This window comes from Sapajus apella, unplaced genomic scaffold (genome assembly GCF_009761245.1).
Source record: "Sapajus apella isolate SASKATOON/1434 unplaced genomic scaffold, GSC_monkey_1.0 scaffold167, whole genome shotgun sequence".
Taxonomy (NCBI): domain Eukaryota; kingdom Metazoa; phylum Chordata; class Mammalia; order Primates; family Cebidae; genus Sapajus; species Sapajus apella.
This window is the reverse complement of record NW_022437107.1, coordinates 681976-708617: the sequence shown is the minus strand read 5'-3', so window position 1 is coordinate 708617 and position 26642 is coordinate 681976. Positions and strand designations below refer to the sequence as shown.

At 41.5% G+C, this 26642-nt stretch overlaps 1 protein-coding gene and 1 pseudogene across 3 annotated transcripts in view; one reads left to right on the top strand and one right to left on the bottom strand.

Annotated features, from left to right (window-relative positions):
- ZNF239 (zinc finger protein 239) overlaps window positions 1-14156 on the top strand; it is a 22011-nt gene extending 7855 nt beyond the window's left edge. For both annotated transcript variants that reach the window (XM_032267258.1, XM_032267259.1), the window contains exon 3: window positions 12328-14156. In XM_032267258.1, coding sequence (XP_032123149.1) covers window positions 12419-13795 — 1377 coding nt within the window. In that variant the 5' untranslated portion in view covers window positions 12328-12418 and the 3' untranslated portion in view covers window positions 13796-14156. The remainder of the gene's footprint in view (window positions 1-12327) is intronic.
- Window positions 6014-8062, bottom strand: LOC116542376 (annotated as a pseudogene). The gene has a single exon (XR_004265197.1). The product of XR_004265197.1 is annotated as a cyclin-dependent kinase 16 pseudogene (transcript).
- Window positions 14157-26642: the final 12486 nt, after the last annotated feature.

The following is a 26642-nucleotide window of genomic DNA, read 5'->3' as shown; positions in this document are numbered from 1 at the left end:
CCGGGTTCAAGTGATTCTCCTGCCTCAGCCTCCTGAGTAGCTGGGATTACAGGCACGCACCACCATGCCCAGCTAATTTTTTGTAGCTTTAGTAGAGACGGGGTTTCACCATGTTGACCAGGATGGTCTCGATCTCTTGACCTTGTGATCCACCCGCCTCGGCCTCCCAAAGTGCTGGGATTACAGGCTTGAGCCACCACGTTTTCATCATTTTTTAAGATATCTGTTCTAAGGCAATAATCAGTAACTCCAACTGAAAATTGTGAACAAAGATACTTATTATTGAAATATTTAAAATAGTGAAAAAATTATTTACTCACTAAATGTATCATGGGATTGGTCAGGCAAATTGTCATGGATCACAGAAAAGCGTGTAGCCATTAAAAAATATGTTGATAAGGAATTTTAATTAGATGGAGAGATGAATATGTACCTACTAGATTGAACCATGTGAAATTGCCATTTTGTAGCCAAAAGCAGACATTCTACAAAAAAAAACACTGAAAAGTGGCCGGGCACAGTGGCTCATGCCTGTAATCCCAGCAGTTTGGGAGGCCAAGGCAGGCAGATCACTTGAGCTCATGAGTTCAACACCAGCCTGGGCAACACAGCGAAACCTTGTGACTACAAAATATTAAAAAACGAGTCAGACATGGTGGCAGTTACCTGTAATCCCAGCTACTCAGGAGGCTGAGGTGGGAGGATCTTTTGAGCTTGGAAGGCTGAAGTTGCAGTGAGCTGAGACAACATCACTGCACTCCTGCCCTGACGACAGTGAGACCCTGTTTAAAAACAAAACACACACACACTGAAAAATGTGCAATCATGGTAGCTTTCAGGGTTTTTCCCTCCCTCAATCCACAGGGGGCCCTGGTTTTCTTCCCTCAGTAACTGGCCTTTCAATTTCTATTTTCAGCTAATCCAGGGAGTAAGGAGAGTGCTACAGGGCAAAGTCATTACCTCCAGGTGGTAAACCAGGCCTTTGCACGTTCTTTATGTAAACCCAGCACCTGTGCTCCCTTCTTATAACAAAATTGCCCCCTTGGAGGTTACCACTGAACTTTTGTCTCTTTCAGTTTGTTCCTTTTTAAATTTTTCTTTCAGCATATTTACTCTTATCAGTTTTACTGATGGCTTCTATAGTGGTGACCTTCTCTTGAAATTCTTTGTCATGTATGAAATAGTTTTTCTGTTTCCTCCAGCGTGTCTCTTAGTCCTCTTCCCTGCAGATTCTCTGGCTTCTGTCTTTTTTCTAATGTGAAATCCCAAAGGACTCTTTGGTTTTAAGTCACTATATCATCAGTGTTTCTCAGCCTTGTTCTTCATCATTACTCTCTCCCTGCCAAAAGGAGACAAATTAAATTTCTCCTTTAGAGAAATTACATATAAAGGAATAAGATTTTGTTAGGTAGAATTGTTTTTGTGGGTCCCAAACAAGCATAATATGTAAGATTTGTTCAGCCAGGTACAGTGGCTCATGCCTGTAATCCCAGCACTTTGGGAGGCTGAGGTGGGCAGATCACCTGAGGTTAGGAGTTCAAGACCAGCCTGGCCAACATGGCGAAACCCCATCTCTACTAAAAATACAAAAATTAGCCAGGCATGATGGCGGATGCCTGTAATCCCAGCTACTCTGGAGGGTGAGGCAGGAGAATCATTTGAACCTGGGAGGCAAAGGTTATAGTGAGCCGAAATCACACCACTGCACTCCAGCCTGGGCAATAGAGTGAGACGGCATCTCAAAAAAAAGGAAAATTAAAAAGATAAAGATTTATTGTCCCCCCTACAAACCAATTCTCACCCCTTGGGGACATTATTGCCCCTGAGAATGCATGCTATATATGTCCACTTGTAGGAGGAGCTGTTGTTAAACATTTAGTGCTGTTCAACTCTCCTTTCTATTTTGATAAGCTTAAAATTCTTTTCCTTTTTAAGTTCCTTTCTTATATTCCCATTTTTGTCAGTATTAAAGTTGTTCCTGTCTCCTAGTTTAGAAACAAGCCATGACCGTATTAAATTTCTCTTGGGCCTGGCGCAGTGTCTCCTTCCTGTTATCCTAACACTTTGGAAGGCAGAGGTAGGAGGATCACTTAAGCCCAGGGGCTGGAGACCAGCCTGGGCAACATGACAAAACGCCCTCTACAAAAAGTATAAAAAATTACTCAGGCCTGATGGCACATGCCTGTAGTTCCAGCTAATAAGTGGGAGGCCGAGGTGGGAGGATCACCTGAGCCAGGGAGGTTGATGCTACAGTGCGCGAAGATCTCCAGGCTGCAGCCTAGGCGACAGAGTGAGACCCTGTCTCAGAAAAGTTTCTCTTCTCATCCTCAGTGTCTAAAATTTCCCACCAATTCTTTTTTAACTTTAATTTCTTTTAAATTTATTAACACTCCTAGATCCCACAGATACTGCCCTAAAATGAGTCTATCTAATGCATGAAATAGAGTAAAAATTAGATTGTTGCCATTGTTTTTCAAGCTCAAGTTAGATGTTGCAAGTAACATCTCCCTTAAACATCATTTATGATGTAATTCTTTGGAGTATTACTATACAGTTGGTAAGTCCTATGAAGGATGGAACACTAAGAGATCGAAGGCATGTGATGGGATGCGGGTTGCGAATGTGTCTTAGGGAGAGCCTCTGAAGTGACATTAAACTGGGAGCTAAGGGATCAATAGTTTAAGCAGGTGGCTAGGGAGGGGAAGAACATTCCAGGCAATGAGAAACACACAAGAGACCCAAAGACCTGTAAGGAGGAATGTGGTAGACCCACAGGGTGCATGTAAGAACAGACTGAGAAGAGGTGGTGGGCAGGGCCTGGCCCAGTTATGGCATTGAAGGCACTGGGAAAAAGTGGATTTATGGCAACGAGTTAGCCAGGCGTTATGGCACATGCCTGTAATCCCAGCTACTTGAGAGGCTGAGGTGGGAGAATCGCTTGAGTGGGGAGGTGGAGGTTGCAGTGAGCTGAGATAGCGCCACTGCACTCCAGCCTAAAAGACAGCATGGGACCCCATCTCAAAAAAAAAAAAAAAGTGGATTTATCTTTAGTGGGCAGCCATTGGATCAGGGAATGGTGTGCTCTGATTGACCCAGTATCACTGTGACTGCTTTGTAGAGAATGGTTTATAGGTAGACAAAAATGAAGTAGGAGATGGGCTTCCAGTTTCAAGCTCTGCTCTAAGTTTTCATTTTTATTGACATAAAATGGAATATAGTTGTTCAACATTTTTCTTTTATACAGGTAAGATATAAAAGTCTCAGAAACACAGTATAATATGAAATAAAATCACTTTCTATGTACTCTATACTTATGTATGTATATTATATGTATTAAAATTTTATGGGATTGCACTGTGTGCATTTTTAATTTGCTATTTTATGCAGTGTGTGTTAGAGCTTTTTTCTGCCATGTTAACTCCCTATAAAAGGACCCCTTTTCTCATGTCAGTATTTTCTCCTAATGTTATACACTCATTCTTCATATTTTCTTTTCCTCTTCTTTTAGACGAAGTCTCACTCTGTCACCCAGGCTAGAGTGCAGTGGCACAATCTTGGCTTACTGTAAGTACCACCTCCTGGGTTCAAGCAATTCTTCTGTCTCAGCCTCCTGAGTAGCTGAGACTACAGGTGCCCACCACCATGCCCAGCTGTTTTTTGTATTTTTATTAGAGACTGGGTTTTGCCATGTTGGCCAGGCTGATCTTGAACTCTTGACCTCAAGTGATCCATCCACCTCAGCCTCCCAAAGTGCTGGGATTACAGGCATGAGCCACCGTGCCCGGCCTCATTCTTCATATTTTAAACATTTTTTAAAAAGCTAACATCACACTTTCATTACTGCTTATGAAAATGCATCTTTCGTAAAATTCCTCCCCCACTGATTTTCATATACCTACAATTTCTATAACCACTAGCCATTTCCAACTACTGTATATTACGGGTGTTGAAGCAATATCCTTTAAAATCCATTTAATCATTTCAGCCCATTTTGTGATGTAACTGCCACAAACTGCCCTGTTTTTCTTTTGTCATTTTTTTGTTTTTGCCATTACTTTTGAAATTTGTAAACAGAGTAATACACACACCTGGGTAAAACAAGTTGTATGGACAACTCATAATAAAAATGTTCCTGTTACCTGGCTCTGCTGCTCCATCAGCCACAATGTGGCTTCCCAAAGGCACTCAATTTTCATCTTTCTAGCTCCTTATTGGATTTGTCTTCCTACTCCAGACAGTATGTTTATATAGTTATTTTTCTCTTTCATGTAAACAATAAATGCATTCACATGTTAAAAAATAAATATTTGTGGCTCACACCTGTAATCCCAACACTTTGGGAGTCTGAGGCGGGTAGATCACAAGGTCAGGAGATTGAGATCATCCTGGCTAACACAATGAAACCCCATCTCTACTAAAAATACACAAAATTAGCTGGGTGAGGCAGAAGAATCGCTTGAACCAGGGAAGCGGAGGTTGCAGTGAGCCGAGATGGCTCCACTGCACTGCAGCCTGGGCGACAGAGTGAGACTCCATCTCAAAAAATAAAAAATAAAACAAATAAATAAATATAAAAGGTGCACAATGAAGTTTCTTTCATGTTTGTAGCTCATGTTTTGGTCATTGGCCTTTACAAAGTGAGCAGTCTCATGTAAATGTCATTTTACAAACTATGCCTAGAAATCTGAGGAGTAAAGTTCTAAGCTGGAATACTGAGTGCATACATTTATGACATTGATTGATAATTGTCAAAATGTCTGTCCATATCAGTTTACACTCACGAGCAATGTGTGTCTTCAGACCTTGGGCTTGTGCTAGTGTAACAGGTAGAAAATGGCACCACAGTATCATCTAAATTTAAATTTATTGTATTGTGATATACTGTTATTTTCAATTTATCAATATTTTATAATTTCTATTGACTTTCTTATAGATGAAGATGTAGTTTTTTTATGTTACCTCCCCAAATGCCTAGCCTCCCAAGAATTTATGTTAGAGTCATGTCAGTGATTAATGCTTACATCGCTTTGACTTTGTAACTAGTTATTCACTATAGAGTCAAGTAGTACAGTATGATTATCGTTCCTTTTTTATTTTTCCTCTGAAGCTAATTCTTGCTTTTTAAAAATATATTTTATTTGTGGGGTTTTGACTCCATACTGTTATTGTAGAGTTTTGTTTTTTTTCTTTTATGTTTCGACAGTTGATTCAACTAACTATTGTTTTGCAGTTTGGGGTTTTTTTTGTTTTGCCTTCTATTTTGTAGAGAGAGGGTTTTGCCATGTTGCACACAATGGTTTCAAACTCCTGAGCTCAAGCAATCCCTTCGCCTTAGCCTCCCAAAGAGCAGGGATTACAGACATGAAGCACCACACCTGGCCTAATTATGTATTTTATTGACTTAAATAATGGGCTGAGTAAAAATTATAATTTCATAATCACATTTTACCCAAAATTTGAAGATATTGAAGATTTGTAATATTGCTAATTAGTTGTTCATTGTCAATATAATTCTCATTTATTTGCACATAACCTGGCTTTTCTGTTTAGAAACTTTTAGCATTTTCTGGGTTTTGTTTTGTTTTTTCCTTGAAGTCCTGAGGTTTTAAAAAAGGGTATGTTTAGTTGGGGATCTTTTTACGTACCATTTTTTAGCATTTATTGGGCCCTGAATCTTGAATTCTAGGAAACATTTTTTTGTTATTTCTTTGATCATTTTCTCTCCCTGTGTTCTGTCTTCACTGTCCTCATGCAACTCCTTGGAGATGGACATTTACTTTTACCTCTCTATTTGTCTGTCTTTTCATATGCATTCTTAGAATTCCTCAATCTTCCATCTTAGCCCCGTGTTCGTTTTATTATTTAATTCATCTAGATTGCAGGCCTTTGAATAAAACAGCCTGACACATGTCTATGAAACAAGTTACCTAATCTATCATCATCTTCTATTATTTTATTAATTTAGAATAATTATTTTTCATATCAATATGTTTAATTTTTTTGTTGTTTTGAAGGAGTGATGAGTGCTATGTTAAAACCCAGCAGACAGGCCAATGGGTGGGTTGACAGGCTAATAGTCGGGTGTTTGGGCAGGCAGCAGGGGACAAGCGGGCAGGCGAACATGGGTCAGGCAGGTAGGCAGAGAGTAAGCAGGGAAGATGTAGTTGGGGGCTGCCCTGTGAAGGGTGTGGCATCCCTCCAGCCACTGCCTGCTGGGGCCTCGGTCTGTGATTTAGAACTGGGTGTCCACCATGCTGAAAGCTGACCTGCCTGAGTCAGGCATTGATGAAGACCGAAGGCTGGCCTCCTTTTGTAGCTGAATCTCCTTTAGTGCAAATATGGAAGTAGTGTCAGGAAGTTTGTGGATCCGCGCCCCCAGACTGAGGAAGAATGGATGTTTCATGGCATCCTCTGCGGATATCCGATTTCGACCTTCAAACTGCAGCAGCTTGGTAAGGAGGTCAGCCCCGTCACTATCAAGTCGGGGTGCATGGCTCAAAAGGGCCTCGGGTCGGTACTTGGGGTAGTTGTAGGTCTTGAACTCCTCATTGGACAGGATGCCTGGCCACGTCTCCTCAGTTGGGGTTCCTAAGATGCGGAAGATGAAATGCAGTTGTTCCTCCACCGTGGAGCCCGGGAAGAGGGGCTGGCCTGTGGCCATCTCATAGAAGATGCAGCCCACACCCCACATGTCAATCTGAGTGGAGTAGTCCGTGGACCCAAGCAGGATGTCAGGGGGACGGTACCACAGTGTCACCACCTCATTGGAGTACGTCTTTGTTGGGATTGACTTGGCCCGGGCCAGACCAAAGTCAGCCAGCTTGAGCTCTCCTCTCTCGTTGATGAGCAGGTTCTGGGGCTTGAGGTCTCTGTGTAGCACCTCCTGCCGGTGGCAGTAGGCCAGGCCTCGGAGCAGCTGGAACAGGAACAGCTTCACGTTGTGCATGTTGATGATGTTCCCACAATCATCCAGGTACTGCTTCAGGTCCTTGTCCAGGTACTCAAAGACAAGGGTGAAGGACTTCTCCGTGTGGATAATGTCATGCAGCGTAACAATGTTTGCGTGTTTGAGATCCTTGAGCAGAGACACTTCCCGGATGGCAGTGCATGGTGTCCCCTCTTCATGTGCCAGTCTGATCTCCTTCAGCGCCACAAGGTGGTCTGTGAGCTTGCTTTTGCCTTTGTAGACGGTGGCATAGGTACCCTCGCCCAGCTTGTCCAGCTTAATGTAAGTCTCCAGTTTCCCAAAGCCAATCTCAGACAGGATGACACAACGGAGGCGGCGGCTGAGTGGCTTGTCAAAGATGGGGCTATTGAGGGTCAGCTTCTCAAGGTAGCCCTCAGGTAGCCGGATGTCAGCTGGTAGCGATAGGTGTTTGTGGATGTCCTCGGTGGAGATCTTGCATGGGGGATGGTTTTGCATGCGCAGTCTCGCTGGAGATTGCACCTCATCCGAGGATGTGGCTGAAGCCTGGTCACTCTCCCCATCAGACCCCATCTTCAAGTCCTCGTGCACAGTCTCTGGTGCAGAGCGAAGTTCCCCACGAGCAGCACGTGTGGGGGCCTCTCCAGGGTCACTGCCACCACCACCACCACTCTCATCCAGGCCTATCTGCTCAGTGGCACCATTGGTCTTGTCTATGCTTCGGCTACCTCGGAGTGTCATTGACAGCTGCCGTTTGATCTTCTTCATCCGATCCATGGCGATCGGCGGGGGCGCTCGAGCAACCTCAGAGCTGTGGGGCCGACGAGGCGACGCCTGGGGCGGCGGCCCGGGGTGAGGCCGCGCGATCTCCTTCTTCTGTTCGTCGCAGGCGCGGGTCCCAGTAGTCTTCGGCCACGGTTGCTGGGCCCGGGCCGCCGCCGGCTGAGGAAGAGGAGGCGGCGGCGGCGATGGTGGCTGAGGCAGAGGCGGGGTCCCGCTCAGCCGGCCGTGAGCCTGGCAGCTGCGGGCTATGCCCCCAGGCGCGTTGGCGCCGGCTGGAATCCGAGTGCTCACGGGGCTAGTGGCTCAGAGCCAGCTGATCGCGGAGTCGCGGCGGATCCCAGGGCCGAACAGCTAACGGCCCAACCGCTGCGCGCGCGCTCTGTGCATGCGCACGCAGGCTCTGGAAAGCATGTTTAATATTTTATTATTAGATTGTGTTTAAATGTGATGTCCACTCCAGTTTTTCTGGAATTTTAATTATGTACCTTTTAAATTTTGTTTGTCCGCTGGGTGTGGTAGCTCAAGTCTGTGATCCCAGCACTTTGGGAGGCTGAGGCAGGCGGATCACCAGATCAGGAGATCAAGACCATCCTGGTTAACATGGTGAAACGCCATCTCTACTAAAAATATAAAAAATTTGCTGGGCGTGGTGGCACATGCCTGTAGTCCCAGCTACTCGGGAGGCTGAGGCAGGAGAATGGCTTGAACCCGGGAGGCAGAGATTTCAGTGAGCCGAGACCACACCATTGCACTCCAGCCTAGGTGGCAGAGCGAGACTCCAACTCCAAAAAAAAAAAAATTCTGTTTTGTCTCCTTATATATCTTTTGAAAATTCTTGTGTTCTCAGTATGATACTAGAGTGTGTCCTCAACCCGTGCTTGAACCGCTTTGGCAGGCATGTGTGTTCTACTTTAGGGGATACTTCTGCTGATTGGGCTAAGGAGGGAGGTAATAAGAATCCAGATGGTGGATATTGTAGGCCATTTTTTTTTTTTTTTCTTTTGGGTGGGGGGACAGTTGGCAGAGCTAGCCGAGGTTTTATTTTGGGAAAAAAAATCGAATTGTTTTGTGGCTGGAGGCATGGACAAGGGGAGTACCCAGGCAGGAAACTCCCCGGGTAGGTGGGCTGAGGCCTAGGGCTGAGCCTCAGGTGGGCCTCCTAGTCCCCGTGCTCCCCTGCATAGCAGTGTAAGTCATTTTTAAGGCCACCTCTTTTGACACTAAGTTATCTGGGGGCATGCCTTGCCTCTTCATTTCCAGCCCTGGGCATCTTCTTTGTCAGAACTACCATTAAAAGTTTAGCTTGAGGGCCAACCGCAGCGGCCCACAACCGTAATCCCAGCAGTTTGGGAGGCTGAGGCAGGATGGCTAAGACCATCCTGGCCAACATGGTGAAACCCCATCTCTACTAAAAATACAAGAATTAGCCAGGAGTGGTGGTGGGTGCCTGTAATCCCAGCTATTTGGGAGGCTGAGGCAGGACCCGCTTCAACCCGGGATGCAGAGTTTGAAGTGAGCCGAGATTGCACCATTGCACCTCCATCCTGGGTGACAAGAGGGAGACTCTGTCTCAAAAAAAAAATAAAAATTTAGCTTGAGGTTTTATTCTTGGCACATATGTTGTCAATTGCTCCTTTTTTGTACCTTAATATCAGTCATTGTGTTGGTTTAGCATTACCTCAACCTTTGCTTCTCTCTTCGGTCCAGTTAATGCTATTAGCAGTCTTTCTTTAGCAGATTATTTATTTTATTCTAGGGGCTTTATATGAGGCCACTGCTGTTAGCCATCCAATATTTCTAAGAAAATGAGGGCGGGCTGGGAGAGTGCTACTAACAGCAGAAACTAGCACAGCTGCTAGGAATGCCTAGGTTGAATTAAGAAATGTCTTACTTTATCATTGTTTATTTATTATTTCCTGAGACATAGACTCCAGAGAAATGGGGTCAGTGTTCCCTTTGTAGTTATTGATTCTGAGTTTGGTATTTGAATTTTTAAAATTTCATAAGATGCTTTGTCCATGAAGAAGCCTTCTGTTATACGTAATTTGAGCTGTACATTTTTCCCCCTAGTTTCTCCATCACTCCTAGTCCATCTGCTCTTTATCCTTTAGGAATAGTAAGTCTGAGGATATTTTGTTTGTTTGTTTGTTTAATATACCAGTAAGTCTGAACTCTATATTCCTAGCACAGTTGTCTCACAGGAGTTCCAGACCTATATATATCTCACTGCTTACCGACCAGTGCTGCAAGAATGTTCTACCAACACCACAGATTATACAAGGCAGATTTGAGTTTCTGCTCCCTTCCCTACTTCAGCTTCTTCCTCTTGCATTTCCTATCAGATTATATAGCAACACCATACCCAGTCACTTAGGCAGGGATCCCAAGGAACAGGCTTGGTACCTCCTTTCTCTTCTAGGTTTAGTTTGTCATCACATGATCTAGAATTAATCTCTCCCATTCTCTCCACAACCATCATCCTTACCGTTTTTGTTCTGATTTGTTATAGCGGCCATCTCTCTACCTAGTCTTGCTTTCCAGTGGTGTTTATAGTCACAAAGTCAATCATTTCACTCTGAATTTAAATCCTTTAATAGTTTTCAATCCCTGTAGGGTTTAACCCTAAGGTCGTTATAATTAGACACTGAGCCCTGTGCTCTAGCTTCTTACTTCCCCTCTGGGGCACATTCTTCACCACTGTTACCTTTTTATCTTCTTCATAAGAAGCCACTTGTAATTTTTTTTTCCCCATTTATTTATTTTATTGCATTTTAGGTTTTGGGGTACATGTGAAGAACATGCAAAATTGTTGCATAGGAACACACATGGCAGTGTGATTTGCTGCCTTCCTCCCCATCACCTACCTCTGGCATTTCTCCCCTTGCTATCTCTCCCCAGCTTCCCACCCCCCACCGTCCCTCCCCTATTTCCCCCCAACTGACCCCAGTGTGTAGTGCTCCCCTCCATGTGTCCATGTGTTCTCATTGTTCAACACCCGCCTATGAGTGAGAACATGCGGTGTTTGATCTTCTGCTCTCCTGTCAGTTTGCTGAGAAGGATGGTTTCCAGGTTCATCCATGTCCCTACAAAGGACCCTAACTCATCGTTTTTGATGGCTGCATAATATTCCATGGTGTATATGTGCCACATTTTCCCTATCCAGTCTATCGTCGATGGGCATTTGGGTTGGTTCCAGGTCTTTGCTATTGTAAACAGTGCTGCAATGAACATTCGTGTGCACGTGTCCTTATAGTAGAACGATTTGTAATCCTTCGGATATATACCCAGCAATGGGATTGCTGGGTCAAATGGAATTTCTATTTCTATGTCCTTGAGGAATCTCCACACTGTCTTCCACAATGGTTGAACTAATTTACACTCCCACCAACAGTGTAAAAGTGTTCCTATTTCTCCACATCCTCTCCAGCATCTGTTGTCTCCAGATTTTTTAATGATCGCCATTCTAACTGGCGTGAGATGGTATCTCAATGTAGTTTTGATTTGCATTTCTCTGATGACCAGTGATGATGAGCATTTTTTCATATGTTTGTTGGCCTCACGTATGTCTTCTTTTGTAAAGTGTCTGTTCATATCCTTTGCCCACTTTTGAATGGGCTTGTTAGTTTTTTTCTTGTAAATCTGTTTTAGTTCTTTGTAAATTTTGGATATCAGCCCTTTGTCAGATGGGTAAACTGCAAAAATTTTTTCCCAATCTGTTGGTTGCCGAATTTTCTTCCACATTTCACTTCTCTTTTTTTTCCTGTCATTTTAAGTCTTCCTAAACCCCAGGGTCTGAGGTGAGTGTTCCTCTTCTATGCCTTCATGGCTGGTTGTGCATACATTTCTTGTACTCTATTGTACTATACATTCATCTACACCACTCACTTAGTATTATCATTGTTTGATATATTTGTCTTTCTTCCCAGGAAACTTTAGCTTGTTAACCAAAAGGATTTCTGTTTTCTTCCTTGTATCCCCAACACCTATGAAAGCAGAATACCAATTAAATGCATATTTACTTAAAGGAAAGTAGGCCAGGAATGGTGGCTCATTACCTGTAATCCCAGCACTTTGGGAGCCTGAGGCAGGTGGATCACTTGAGGCCAGGAGTTCAAGACCAGCCTAGTCAACATGGCAAAACCATGTCTCTACTAAAAATACAAAAATTATCTGGGCATGGTGGCATGCACCTGTAATCCCAGCTATTTGGGAGGTTAAGGTGAGAAAGTTGCTTGAACTTGGGAGACGGAGGTTGCACTGAGACCAGATCACACACTGCACTCCAGCCTGGGCAACAAAGTGAGACTCTGTCTCAAAAAATAAAATAAAATGAAGTGAGATGAGATGAAATGTTATTGTCAGCAAGGATATAGGACTTACAGTCTTTTGTAGGATTAGTAAGGGAAGAATTTCCTTGGCTATGCTTAAAAGCCAAGAGAAAATTTCTGCCTTGTACCCAGATACAAATGTACCTGACATTAACCCAAAGCACATGAATGACTATAAAGACAAGCTGAATATTTTCCTGGTTATTAAGCCTTCAAGCCTTTGGCACTCCCATTCTTGAAATCTTGAAGTCTACCCTTTGTTCTTACCACTGAATTCTCTTTGTTCCCTAGGAGACTTGAGTGAAAATTCTGTGGAGAATCTTCAGCAGAAAGCACTTAGGATCTGTTACATGAGCTTTCCTGCTGGCTAATTTTGGAAGGGATGGCCAGTATAATTACTGGGAGTCGGGACTGTATTGTGAATCATCAAGGGGAAGTGGATGGGGAGCCTGAACTAGATCTTTCCCCTTGTCAACAGTGGGGAGAAGCATCTTCTTATATTTTGAGAAACAGGGACGATATGATGACTCTTCAAAATGATGATTTCAAAAACATTGAAAGTGAAACATATTTACCTTTGAAAGTCCCAAGCCAAATAGACACACAAAACTCTTCAGTGAAGTTCTGTAAGAATGAGCCTCAGGATCATCAGGAAAGCAAACATCTCTTTGTAATGGAAGAAGGCACTGAGAAAAAAGTGAGAAGGGGGGAAAGTTGTTCAGAGAACCTTCAAGTTAAACTGGTGTCTCATGGACCAGAACTCGCCTCACCATTGTTAAGTGGTGAGGCAACTTGCCAGAATGGCCAGTTAAAAGAATCTTTAGATCCCCTTGACTGTAACTGCAAAGACATTTATTTATGGAAATCACAGGTGGTCAGTTATAGTCAGCAGAGAGCTCATACAGAGGAGAAATACTGTGACCGTAATAACTGTGGGAAAATACTTAACACCAGCCCAGATGGTCATCCATATGAGAAAACCCACACTACAGACAAACAATGTGAATGTAGTCAGTGTGGTAAGAACTTCAGTCAAAGCTCAGAGCTACTACTTCACCAGAGAGACCACACAGAAGAAAAACCCTACAAATGCGAGCAGTGTGGGAAGGGCTTCACAAGGAGCTCGAGTCTGCTTATCCATCAGGCAGTCCACACAGATGAGAAGCCTTATAAGTGTGACAAGTGTGGGAAGGGCTTCACCAGGAGCTCAAGTCTGCTCATTCATCATGCTGTCCATACAGGCGAGAAACCATATAAATGTGACAAGTGTGGGAAGGGCTTTAGTCAGAGCTCCAAACTGCATATCCACCAGCGAGTCCACACTGGAGAAAAGCCCTATGAGTGTGGGGAGTGCGGTATGAGCTTCAGTCAGCGCTCAAACCTGCACATCCACCAGCGAGTACACACAGGAGAGAGGCCCTACAAGTGTGGCGAGTGTGGGAAGGGCTTCAGTCAGAGCTCAAACCTTCACATTCACCGGTGCATCCACACAGGAGAGAAGCCTTACCAATGCTATGAGTGTGGCAAGGGTTTCAGCCAGAGCTCGGATCTTCGCATCCATCTCAGAGTCCACACCGGAGAGAAGCCCTATCACTGTGGCAAGTGTGGGAAGGGATTTAGTCAGAGTTCCAAACTCCTCATCCACCAGAGAGTACATACTGGAGAGAAGCCCTATGAGTGCAGCAAGTGTGGGAAGGGCTTCAGCCAGAGCTCCAACCTTCACATCCACCAGCGGGTTCACAAGAAAGATCCTCGTTAAGTGACATTAACCTATTGAGGTCTTCACAGTGCTCATACTGTAAAAACTGTTAAGTATTTTTAGTATCACTCTTACCTTTATATTCTACAAAGGAGAGAGATGTAAGGGTTATTCAGATATGTCCTCTCACTGAAAAATCATTCATTGAAAGTATTTAAGTATCAAGCACTTTGTTATGCTATACAAGGGATGGATTGTTCTTGTTCTCAGATGGGTAGAGTAAAAGCATCTGTACTTTACAATTCAACTACATATTCTACTCAGCAGTTTAAGGGCAAGAACTCTATATTTATTCTAAAGCAGGGCATGTTACCCTTTGTTCACATTCTCTGAGAAATTGAAACTCTGGTTTCTCTTCAAATTATGTGCCTTGTGTTTTTCATATTTCTTTCCAGTCCTGATTAGCCCCCTCTAAACTGTGATGTACAATGTGTCCATTTTAGGCCAAGAGGACAGTTGGAAATATAACTGACATGGAAATTCTTGTGTTTGTTGCAAAAAGGTACAATAGTTTGTAGCCACACAACAAAAAGCTGGAAGAAAGTTACTTGTGTAGTACATTCCCATATAGCATTTTGATAGGAAGTTGAACAGCCCCTCCCAGGCAACTATTCAGGAACACAAGTAGTTCTTTTTGGTGATTACAGCTAGTTTATTGGGATACTTCCAGAGTGAATGCAAGGGAAGATCCAAAGCAACATGCGTAGCACTTTGGGAGGCGGAAGAGGGTGCATCCCATGAGCCTAAGAGTTCGTGACCAGCCTGGGCAACATGGCAAAACCTCATCTCTACAAAAAAGTAAAAAAATTAGCTGGTGTGATGGCACACACCTGCAGTCGCTGAGAGCAGGTGGTAACAACAAATAACATATAGCTTCCAGAGGCAGAGCTGGAAAAAAAAGTGAATGCATAAGGAGCAGGGGGCAGCGGATCAGCAGAAGCTACAGAAGTCGTGTTACAGCTTGATAAGCAAAAATGGCTAGCAGAGAAAGTATTCAAGAATGTGCTTTTGTTAAACATGTCTCATCACATTGGACAACGTTGAAATGTGAGGAAATAAATTTTAATTTATAAAACTACCACAATAAGGAGATAGGAGAAAGACTATCAGCAAATAAAAATTTGAAAGATGGAAAGATAGCTATTACAGCAGAAGCAGGCACAGTTACGCTGCTTTCATATGGGGATAAGGAAAAGAAGGAACCAGTTTGGCTCCAGGCTCAGAAATGCTTAGTACCTTGGAAGATGGGAGTGAGACATGAAGAGAAAGCAATGAAACTAATGGCTAGTTGTATATGGAGCATTCCCCCTCATTCCATAAACACATACTGCTCCCCAGCTCCTATACATGGCTGGCCAGAGGTTTAACATCCAGCAAGAGATGGGAACTACTTCTCAGCAGAAGTTGAATGACCCCAAGGGAAAGGCCTCTGTATTGTGGGGATTTGGAAATCATACAGCAAAGCTGTCTTTCTAGCTTAAGTACACATAAAACAGCTTCAAAATTCATGAAATAAAAGCTGACAAAAGTGGCAAAATTTCAATTATAATTAGATATTTAAATAGTCAAGTAATTGATAGCACAAGTCACTTAGGAGATAAAAGCCTTGAACGCATTATCAGCTTACTTGACTAATTGGCATTTGTAGAACACTTGTTAGCATGATATATTAATACATTTTTTTATTTCTTAGGGACAGTGTGTAACTGTCATCCAGGCTGGAGTGCAGTGGGTGCAATCAGTTAACTTCAACCTTGAACACTGGGCTCAGTCAATCCTCCTGCCTCAGCCTCTGGAGTAGCTAGGACTATAGGCATGTGCCACCATACGTGGCTATTTTTTATTTTTGTAGAGATGGGGTCTAACTATGTTGCCAAGTGGTTTTCAACTCCCAACCTCAAGCAATCCTCCCTCCTGGACCTCCCAAAGCACTGGGACACTGTGCCCAACCTGTATACATTCATTTCAAGTGCACCTGCTATGGACTAAAACAGTCTTAAAACTCTTTTTTTTTTTTTTTGGTTTTGATACAACATCTTGCTGTGTCGCTAGGCGGGAGTACAGTGGCACAATCTTGGCTCACTGCAACTTCCACTTCCCAGGTTCAAGAAATTCTCCTGCCTCAGCCTTCTGAGTAGCTGGGACTACAGGCACATGCGACCACACCTGGCTAATTTTTGTAATTTTAGTAGAGATGGGGTTTCACCATCTCCTGACCTTGTGATCCACCCACCTCAGCCTCCCCAAGTGCTGGGATTACAGGGGTGAGCCACCATACCCCACTAAAATTTTTTAAAGAATGAAAACCATACAAGGTATATTCTCTCACCAGGACAGAATTAAGTAAAAAACCAATAACAAAGCTGTCTAAACAATCTTTTAATATTTGGAAATTAAACAGCATACTCCTAAATGAGTAATAAAGAGAAGGTAACAAAAAAAATTTGAAAATATTTTGAACTGAATGAATATGTCAGAATTTGGGAAATACACGTAAAGCAGTGCTTAGAGGTGAAACCAAACCATTAAGTACTTACATTAGATAAAAAGGAAGATATCAATTCAGTAGTCTAAACTTACACCTTAAGAAATGAGAAAAAGAACAGAAATAATCCAGAGCAAATAGAATAGGAAATGCTAAAGAGCTAAAAGTCACAAAATCACAAATGGACAAACAGTAGAGAAATTTTTATGAAACCAAATCCTGACTCTTTGAAATAATTGAAAGAATTCCTAGTATCAGGAATGAAAGTGGAAATATCACTATAGGTCCTATACACTAAAAAGGTAATATGGGAATTTCATTAGTAACTTAATGTCAATAAATTTGGCAACTTGAGTGGAAAACTTTCTTGTAAGGCAAATAGAACGAAAGCCCACTCAAGAGAGAGATAACTTGAATAGTCCCATTAAATTGAATTTATAGCTGATTAACTTTCCCACAAAGAAAAGTCATGAGACCAACATTACCCAGATACCAAAGCCAGAAAGAACATCATAGGAAAAATAGCTCAGCATCTCAGTATAGATGTAAAAATCCTTTTTAAAATAGCAAGTTGAACACAGCAATCTATAAAAGGATAGCAGTAACACATATGGCCAAGTAGGATTTATCCTAGAAATGCAAGCTTTAACATTCAAAAAGCAGTGTGTTTCATATTAATATAAAGAAAAACCACATGCTCTTTTAACGTAGGAAAACAAAAAAAATTAACACCCATTCATGATAAAACTGCTCAGTTGATTAGGAATTAAATGGAGTTTCCACAATCTAACAAACAGTATCTATGAGAGAACCTACATATGACACTGTACTTAGTGGTGAAGTAAAAAGCTTCCTCGTAATATTGGGAACAAGATGAAGATGTCTAGTCACCACTTGCAGTTAACCTTGTAGTGGATGTCCTAGCCAGTACAATAAGCCAATAAAAAAAAGGTTGGGTGTGGTAGCTCATGCCTGTAATCCTAGTATTTTGGGAAGCCAAAGTGGGAAGATTGCTTAGGCATAGGAGTTACAGACTAGCCTGGACAACATAGTGAGACCTCATCTCTACAAAAACTTAATGGTGGCATGTGCCTGTAGTGCCACCTACCCAGGAAGCTGAGCAGGAGGATCACTGAAGGCCCAAGAAGTCAAGGCTGCAGGGAGCTGTAATTGCACAACTGCACTCCAGTCTGGATGACAGAGTGAGACCCTGTCTCAAAGAAAAGGGATGAGAATGTGAAAGAAGACATGAGACTGCTGTGACATGATTGTCTATATGGAAAAGCATAAAGTGTCTGAAAATTTTTTTAAACTAATAAATGAATTTGGTAAGGTCACAGGATACAAGCTCAGTGTTTAAAAAGTTGAAATTAATGAAAACACAGCATCAAAATCATGAAATATAGGAGCAAAGTTATTAGACCTGTACTAAAGCTACAAAACATGTACTAATGCTAGAAGAAAGTAAAGAAGTCCTGAAATAGATACACTGTATTCATGAGTTATAAACCTCAAAGACCTACAAAATCAAAGCAATTTTTTAAGATCTTTTTTCAGACGGAGTCTACCTCTGTCACTCAGGCTGGAGTGCAGTGGTGTGATCTCAGCTCACTGCAAACTCCGCCTCCCGGGTTCAAGTGATTCTCCTGCCTCAGCCTCCCAAGTAGCTGACATTACAGGTGCTCACTGTGTTGGCCAGGCTGATCTCGACCTCCTGGCCTCAGGTGATCCACCCACCTCAGCCTCCCAAAGTGCTAGCATTACAGACTTTTTTGAAGACTAAAGCTATAGTGATCAAGATAGTATGGTACTGGATTTAGGATACACATGCGGATAAACAGAATTGAACTCACCCATATATTTTCAAGTGGCTTCAACAAAGATGCAAAGATAATTCAAACGGAAAGGATAGTTTTCAACACAGTTCTGTAACAATTGAATATTTTTATGGAGAAGAAATAAATAATGTAAGCATGAAAACCATAAAGTGCCTAGAAGAAAATCTTCATTAGAGAGGACACAAAAAACGTAAATCTTAGAAGAAAAAATCAAGTTGGGTTTCATCAGTTTTAAAACCTTACGTTGTTTGAAATGTCATATTAAGAAAATGAAAGTTAGGGATTGAGGGAACATTTATAGAACAAATACTTGATGAAAAGGGACTTACATACAGAATATATTAAAGACTCTTACAGTTCAGTAATTCAGAAAAACATTAAAAACTGGACAAAAGGCTGGGCATGGTGTCTTACGCCTGTAATCCCAACACTTTGGGAGGCCGATGCAGGTGGATCACCTGAGGTCAGGAGTTTGAGACTAGCCTGGTCAACATAGTGAAACCCCATCTCCACTAAAAATACAAAAAAATTAGCCGGGTGTGGTGGTGTGCGCCTGTAATCGTAGCTACTCAGGAGGCTGAGGCAAGAGAACCGCTGAACCCAGGAGGCTGAGGTTGCAGTGAGCCGAGATCGCGCCACTGCACTCCAGCCTAAACAACAAGAGCAAAACTCTGTCTAAAAAAAAAAAAAAACTGGACAAAAGATTTGAATGGGCATTTTATGAAGGAACATATGCAAATGGTAGTAACACATGAAAGGATGCTCAATATTGTTCATCATCAGAGAAGTACAAATTCATTTTACGATGCCAGTATTTTCCTAATACCAAAGCTGTCGGATAGTGCTAAGAAAACTACAGATCAATATCCTTAATATTGAAGGATACAGGTCAATACCCTTCATATCTTATACACACAAAGTCCTCAAAAAAATTAGCAAATTTAATCCAGAAATATATACCTTTTTTTTTTTTAAAGAGTCTCACTCTATCACCAAGGCTGAAATACAGTGGTGTTCACTGCATCCTCCACCTCCTGGGTTCAAGTGATTCTCCTGCCTCAGATTCCTGAGTAGTTGGGATTGGATTACAGGCATACGCCACCACACACAGCTAATTTTTGTATTTTTAGTAGAGATGGAGTTTCACTATGTTGGCCAGGCTGCTCTCAAACTCCTGATCTCAAATGATTTGCCCGTCTTGGCCTCCCAAACTGCTAGGATTATAGGCATGAGCTACTGTACCCAGCCCAATGTCCTTAATATTGAAGGATACAGGATACAGATCAATACCCTTCATATCCTACATACACAAAGTCCTCAAAAACATTAACAAATTGAGGCCAGGTGCAGTGGCTCATGCCTGTATTCCCAGCACTTTGGGAGGCCAAGGCAGGTGGATCACCTGACGTCGAGAGTTCGAGACCAGCCTGACCAGTATGGAGAAACCCTGTCTCTACTAAAAATTAGTTGGGCGTGGTGGTGCATGCCTTTAATCCCAGCTACTCAGGAGGCTGAGGCAAGATAATCACTTGAACTTGGGAGGCAGAGGTTGTGGTGAATGAACCGAGAATGCACCACTGCATTCCACCATGGGCAACAAGAGCAAAACTCCATCTCAAAAAAAAAGTAAATAAAATAGCAAATCGAATCTAGAAATATATTAACAGAATCAGATCCATAAATATATCGATAGAATCATGCACTAAGACCAAATGAAATCTAGGAATACAAGAATAGTTCAATATATTAATCCACCACATTAATAGACCAATGAAGCAAAATCACGTATCAACTGATGTATGAAAAAATGTAACAAAATTCAACACCGATTCATAGTAAACTCACCAAGCTAGGAATAGAGAGAAACCTCCTGAACTTTAAACAGAGCACCTAAAAATATGTACAATTACTATCATACTGACGAAAAAAACAAAAAACAGTGCTTTCTTCATAAGATTGGGAGCAAGGCAAGGATTCCACTCCCACAACTCTTATTCAGCATAGCACAGGAAGTCATAGTCAGTGCAATAAGGCAATAAGAAGGAAAAAGACATACAGATCTTTGTGTGTGTGTGTGTGTGTGTGACAGAGTGTCTCTCTTGTTGCCCAGACTGGAGTGAAATGGCGCGATCTCAGCTCACTGCAAGCTCCAGCCCCCGGGTTCATGCGATTCTCCTGCCCCAGCCTCCCAAGTAGCCACCACATCAGCTAATTTTGTATTTTTAGTAGAGACAGGGTTTCTCCTTCTTGGTCAGGCTGGTCTCAAACTCCTGAGCTCAGATGATCCACCTGTCTCGGTCTCCCAAAGTGCTGAGATTACAGGCATGAGCCACCACAACCGGCTAGACATTCAGATTTTAAAAAACTATCACTGTTTTCAAATGACACAATTGTCTACACAGAAAATTCAAAGGGATACACGCATATACACACTATGAGAATAAATGAGTTCAAGATCACAGAATACAAGATCAGCATACCAATATTGACTGCATTTGTATATACTAGCAATGATTATGTTAAAACTGAAGTTAAAGGCTGAATGCCATTCACAATCACTCAACAACAACAAAAATTACTTAGGTACAAATCTAGTAAAACATGTACAGGACTTGTATGCTGAATATTACAAAACACTAATAAAAGAAATCAAAGAAGATCTAAAGTCAAGACATACATATTCATTGATATTTGAGATGTCAATTCTCTTCAAACTGATCTGTAGTTTTAACATAATTCCTATCAAATTCTCAGCAAGATTTTTTTGTAAATGTAGACAGGCTTACTCTGAAATTTATATGGAAGGCCAAAGGAACTACAACCGCTGAAAATCTTTCTGAAAAAGACTAAAATGAAAGAAGTCATTCTACCTGACGTTAAGACTTCCTTATAGTTAAAAACAATCAAACAGTTTGGAATTGGCAGAAAGAAGACAGTTCCATAGAACAGAAGAGAGAATCCAGAAATAGACCCACACAAGTAAAGAAAACTAGTTTTTTATAAAAGTGCAAAAGCAATTCAATGGAGAAAGAGCAATATTTTAAACAAATAGTGCTGGAGCAAATAGATATCTGTAAGTTAGAAAAAAAAAAAACTTCAATCTAAACCTCAAACCTAATACAAAAACTAATTCAAAATTGATCTTGGTTTTAAATGTAAAACTATAACACTTATCGAAGAAAACAGTGGAGAAAATCTTTAGTACCTAAGCTAGGCAAAGAATTCTTGACATCTTAAAAACATAATGCATAAAACAACAAATGGAAAAAATGGAATTTTATCAAAATTTAAAACATTTGCACTATAAAAGACCCCTTCAGAAGATGTAAAGAAGGCCAAGGCGGGTGGATCACCTGAGGTCAGGAGTTCGAGACCAGCCTGGCCAACATGGTGAAACTCTGTCTCTACTAAAAAAAATAAAAAAAGAAAAAAAAAAAAAAAAAAATTAGGTGGGTGTGGTGGTGGGTGCCTATAATCCCAGCTACTCAGGTGGCTGAAGCAGGAGAGTCACTTGAACCTGGGAGACAGGTTGCAGTGAGCCAACATTGCACCAGTGCACTCCAGCCTGGGTTACAGAGCAAGGCTCTGTCTCAAAAAAAAAAAAAAAAGAAAGAAAAAAAAAGACAAAAAGCTACATTCTGGAAGAAAATATTTGTAAGCCATATCTGACAAGGGACAATATCATGTAAGAACTTTGAAAGTTCAACCTTAAGAAAACAAAAAATCCATTTGAGAAAGAATGAACAAAAGACACAAAGACACATTTCACCAAAGTGAAGATACAAATGGCAGATAAGGACATAGAAAGTTGTCAAACATCATTATCCATTAGAGAAATAGAAATTCAAACCAGAATGACTTATCACTACACACATATTAAAACAGATAAAATGGTAAATATAACGAATGCAGGCAAGGTTATGAAAAAGTGGATTTCGGCTCGGTGCGGCGGCTCATGCCTGTAATCCCAGGACTTTGGGACACCAAGGCAGGCAGATCACCTGAGGTCCAGAGTTCAAGACCAGCCTGGCCAATATAGTGAAACCCTGTCTCTACTAAAAATACAAAAATTAGCCAGGTATGGTGGCGTGTGCCTGTAGTCCCAGCTACTTGGGAGGCTGAGGCAGGAGAATTGCTTGAACCCAGAAAGCAGAGACCACAGTCAGCTGAGATCATACCACTGCACTCCAGCCTGGGTGACAGAGTAAGACTCTGTCAGAAAGAAAGAGAGAAAGAGACAAAGGCAGAAAGAAAGAGAGAGATACAGAGAGAAGGAAGGAAGGAAGGGAGGGAGGGAGGGAGGGAGAGGGAGGGAGGGAGGGAAGAGAGAAAGAAAGGAAAAGGGAGAAAGAAACAAAGGAAAGGGAGGGGGGGGGGGGGGGAAAGGAGAGAAGAGAGGGAGATGAAAAAAAAAAAGAAAAGAAAGAGAGGAAAGGAGTGACGAAGGGAGGGAGGGAGGGAGAGAAATGCATGATTTTTTTCCATCTCTGCATGCAGTATGCCTAGATGTAGTATTAGTTTAACCCTATTATCAGAACTTTGCTGAATGCAGCAAAAAGACCAGTGCATGTCAATATTCAAATTTTCCTACCATTTCTCGTGGTGTTTGCCCAAGTTTTCAAGATTTCAGTCTCTGTATCCTTCCTTCCAAAGTTCTAACTCCAGTAATAACACAATTATTTGAAGGATCTCACTTCTTATGGCAAAATTATCACTTAGGGACTGCACTAATGAAAATTCATGAGGGACCCGGTGGTGAATCCAAAAGGTGTTTGCAGCAGGGATTGAAACTCATGTTCAGTTGTTTCCCTTGAGGCTAATAAACTTTCTAGATTGAAGAAGATACACAATAATTTTGCAGAATAAATAAGCACAGAACTAGGCTGGGCTTGATGGCTCATCCCTGTAATCACACCCCTTTGGGAGGGTGAAGCAGTAATGACTTGAAGCCAGGAGTTCAAGACCAGCCTGGGCAACAGAGCAAGAACTTGTCCCCAAAAAAATTAATTAAAATTAAAAACAAACTTTTAGGAAGTCCACTTCCTTCACACTGTCATGTCTTCATTGAATCTTCTCGTGAAAGGAAAATGGGAAATATGAAAGAACCAGAAATATACTAGTTGATGAACAAGTTCTGTAGTGATAATTCTCAAAGGAAAAAAATAGCTAGATTTGGAAGGGTGGGTGTGATTGCTAGATGTAACACCTGGCAACCCTAATTAAATCCCATCTCATTAAGTGATTTACAAGTCCTTTTTCCCGTTAGTTTCTCCTCTGTGATATGGAACCTGGATGTCCTGCGTAGGTAATATTTTTGCAAACACCCATGCATTGATGACTCTTTGTACTTCAAGAGCAAACTTCAATTACTTGCAATTTTTACAAGCTTGGCTTATACAAATGTTTATGAAAAATAAGGGACAGCAATTATTAAACTACTTCACAGATTCACCTCAACACTTAAAGAGTACTTGGCATGTGGCAAAACATGTCCTTTGCGCTGTGGAAACTATGGTGAACATTCCTGCTTTAACAGCAAAATAGAGATTGATCAAATAATCAACAATGCAACTATGTTGGGTTTTTTTGGTTGTTTTTTTGTTGTTGTTGTTGTTTTGAGACAAGGTCTGGATCTGTCACCCAGGCTGCAGTGCAGTGGTGTGATCATAGCTCACTGCAGGCTGAAACTACTGAACTCAAGTGATTCTCCCGCCTCAGCCTCCTAAAGCACTTGGATTACAGTGCCACTGTGCCTGGCCTCACCCATGGAATTATAAATGGATATTGTATCCATGAAGATCATTATGGGGCATGTTGAAAATATGTAAGATTGTAGTAACAAGGCAGGTGGCACAAGACATTTTAGCATCTTTTTGTCACAGCATTTGGATTCCAGGATGTCTGAAAACATTTAGAAATGTAAACACTCTTTTTTTTTTTAATTGTACTTTAGATTCTGGGATACATGTGCAGGTCATACAGGATTGTTGCATAGATACATACATGGTAGTGTGGTTTGCTGCCTCTCCATCCCCCCATCACCTATATCTGGCATTCCTCCCCATGTTATCCCTCCCCGACCTCCCTACCCTCTGCTGTCCCTCCCCTATTCCCCCACAACAGACCCCAGTGTGTGATGCTTCCCTCCCTGTATCCATTTGTTCTCCTTGTTCAACACCCGCTTATGAGTGAGAACATGTGGTGTTTGATTTTCTGTTCTTGGGTCAGTTTGCTGAGAACGATGGTTTCCAGATTCATCCATGTCCCTACAAAGGACACAAACTCGTTTTTTATGGTTGCATAGTATTCCATGGTGTATATCTGCCACATTTTTCTTGTCCAGTCTATTGTCGATGGGCATTTGGGTTGATTCCAGATCTTTGCTATTGTAAACAGTGCTGCAATTAACATACATGTGCACGTGTCTTTATAATATAATGATTTATAACCCTTTGGGTATATACCCAGTAATGAGATTGCTAGGTCAAATGGAATTTCTATTTCTAGGTCCTTGAGGAATTGCCACTGTCTTCCACATGGTTGAACTAATTTACACTCCCACCAACAGTGTAAAAGTGTTCCTATTTCTCCACACCCTCTCCAGCATGTTATCTCCAGATTTTTTTTTGTTTGTAACTCCACGTTTTATTTTTTTATAGAGTTTATAAGGCAAAAGCATATAAAATAATTATGAATCTATGTTAATAGGAACATAATATATAAAGATGTAATTTGCAACATACATCAATAACATAAAATGGGAAGAGCCATAAGGTTGTAGAGTTTTTGTATTCAATTGAAGTTTTTATCAGTTTAAAGTAGATTGTAATAACTTTAAAAGTTTTATGTAATTCACATAGTAACATTAAAGATAATATCTATGGAATACATACAAAAAAAAATGAGAAGGCAGCCCTGATGTATGGCACATACATATTTATAATCGTTGTACCTTTTCGTTAAATTGACCCTTCTATCATTACATCATGTCCATTTTTGTCTCTTGTAACAATTATAAGCTTAAAGTTTATCTTATCTGGCATTAATGTAACCACTCATGCTCCTTTTAGTTAATATTTCCATGAAATTTTTTCCCATTTTTTTACTGTCAACCTATTCATGTCCTGTACCCTTAAATCTAGTGTCTTATAGACAGCATACAGTTGGATCATAGTTTTTCTTTATATATATATATATTTTTTAATTGCATTTTAGGTTTTGGGGTACATGTGAAGAACATGCAAGATTGTTGCATAGGTATATACATGGCAGTGTGGTTTGCTGCCTTCCTCCCCATCACCTATATCTGGCATTTCTCCCCGTGTTATCCCTCCCCAACTCCCCAATCCCTGCTGTCCCTCTAGTTCCCCCCCAACAGACCCCGGTGTGTGATGCTCCCCTCCCTGTGTCCATGTGTTCTCATTGTTCAGCACCCACCTATGAGTGAGAACATACGGTGTTTGATCTCCAGATTTTTTATTGATCGCCATTCTAACTGGCATGAGATGGTGTCTCAATGTTGTTTTGATTTGCATTTCTCTAATGACCAGTGACAATGAACATTTTTTCATATGTTTGTTGGCCTCATATAGGTCTTCTTTTGAAAAGTGTCTGTTCATTTCCTTTGCCCACTTTTGAATGGGTTATTTGCTTGTTTCTTGTAAATCTGTTTTAGTTCTTTGTAGATTCTGGATATTAGCCCTTTGTCAGACGGGTAGATTGCAAATTTTTTCCCATTCTGTTGGTTGCTGGTTCACTCTAATAATTGTTTCTTTTGCTGTACAGAACCTCTGAAATGTAAACACTCTTATCAGAATTATACCAATAACAGTGAATTTGCTTTGGGAGAGGATTTTCTGTAGCAAAGCAGCAAAACAGTGATGCATCTTTTTTTCCTTTTTTTTTTTTTCTTTCTCTTTTTTTTTTAAGATGGAGTTTCGATCTTTCACCCAGGCTGGAATGAAGTGGTGCAATCTCGGCTCACTGCAACCTCTGCCCTTTGGGTTCAACCGATTCTCCTGCCTCAGCCTCCCTAGTAGCTGGGATTACAGGTGCTCACCACGATGCCTGGCTAATTTTTGTACTTTTGGTAGAGATGGGGTTTCACCATGTTGGCCAGGCTGGTCTCAAACTCCTAACCTCAGGTGATCTGCCTGCCTCTGCCTCCCAAAGTGCTGGGATTACAGGGGTGAGCCATGGTGTGCTGCCGCCTCTTTTATTCTTAAGTGAATTTTCCATTCTGCATAATTTGATCTTTTCCAATTTTTCTAATATTATCTGCATAAATTATTATAACCTGTATCAATTATTTCCTATATAAATTTCACAAACAAGATGTGATCTGTCAGTCAGGTGTTTATTTGTGTAATACAATGAATTTATGTATATGATGTTCTTTTCTATCTTTCAAAAAAAAAGAGAGAGAGACCTAAGATGATGTTTCTTCTTCCAGAAAAATTTTTCTTGCTGCTCACAGGGGACACACTCCCTGATATCTTTAAAGGAATTTCATGTTGGGTGCAGC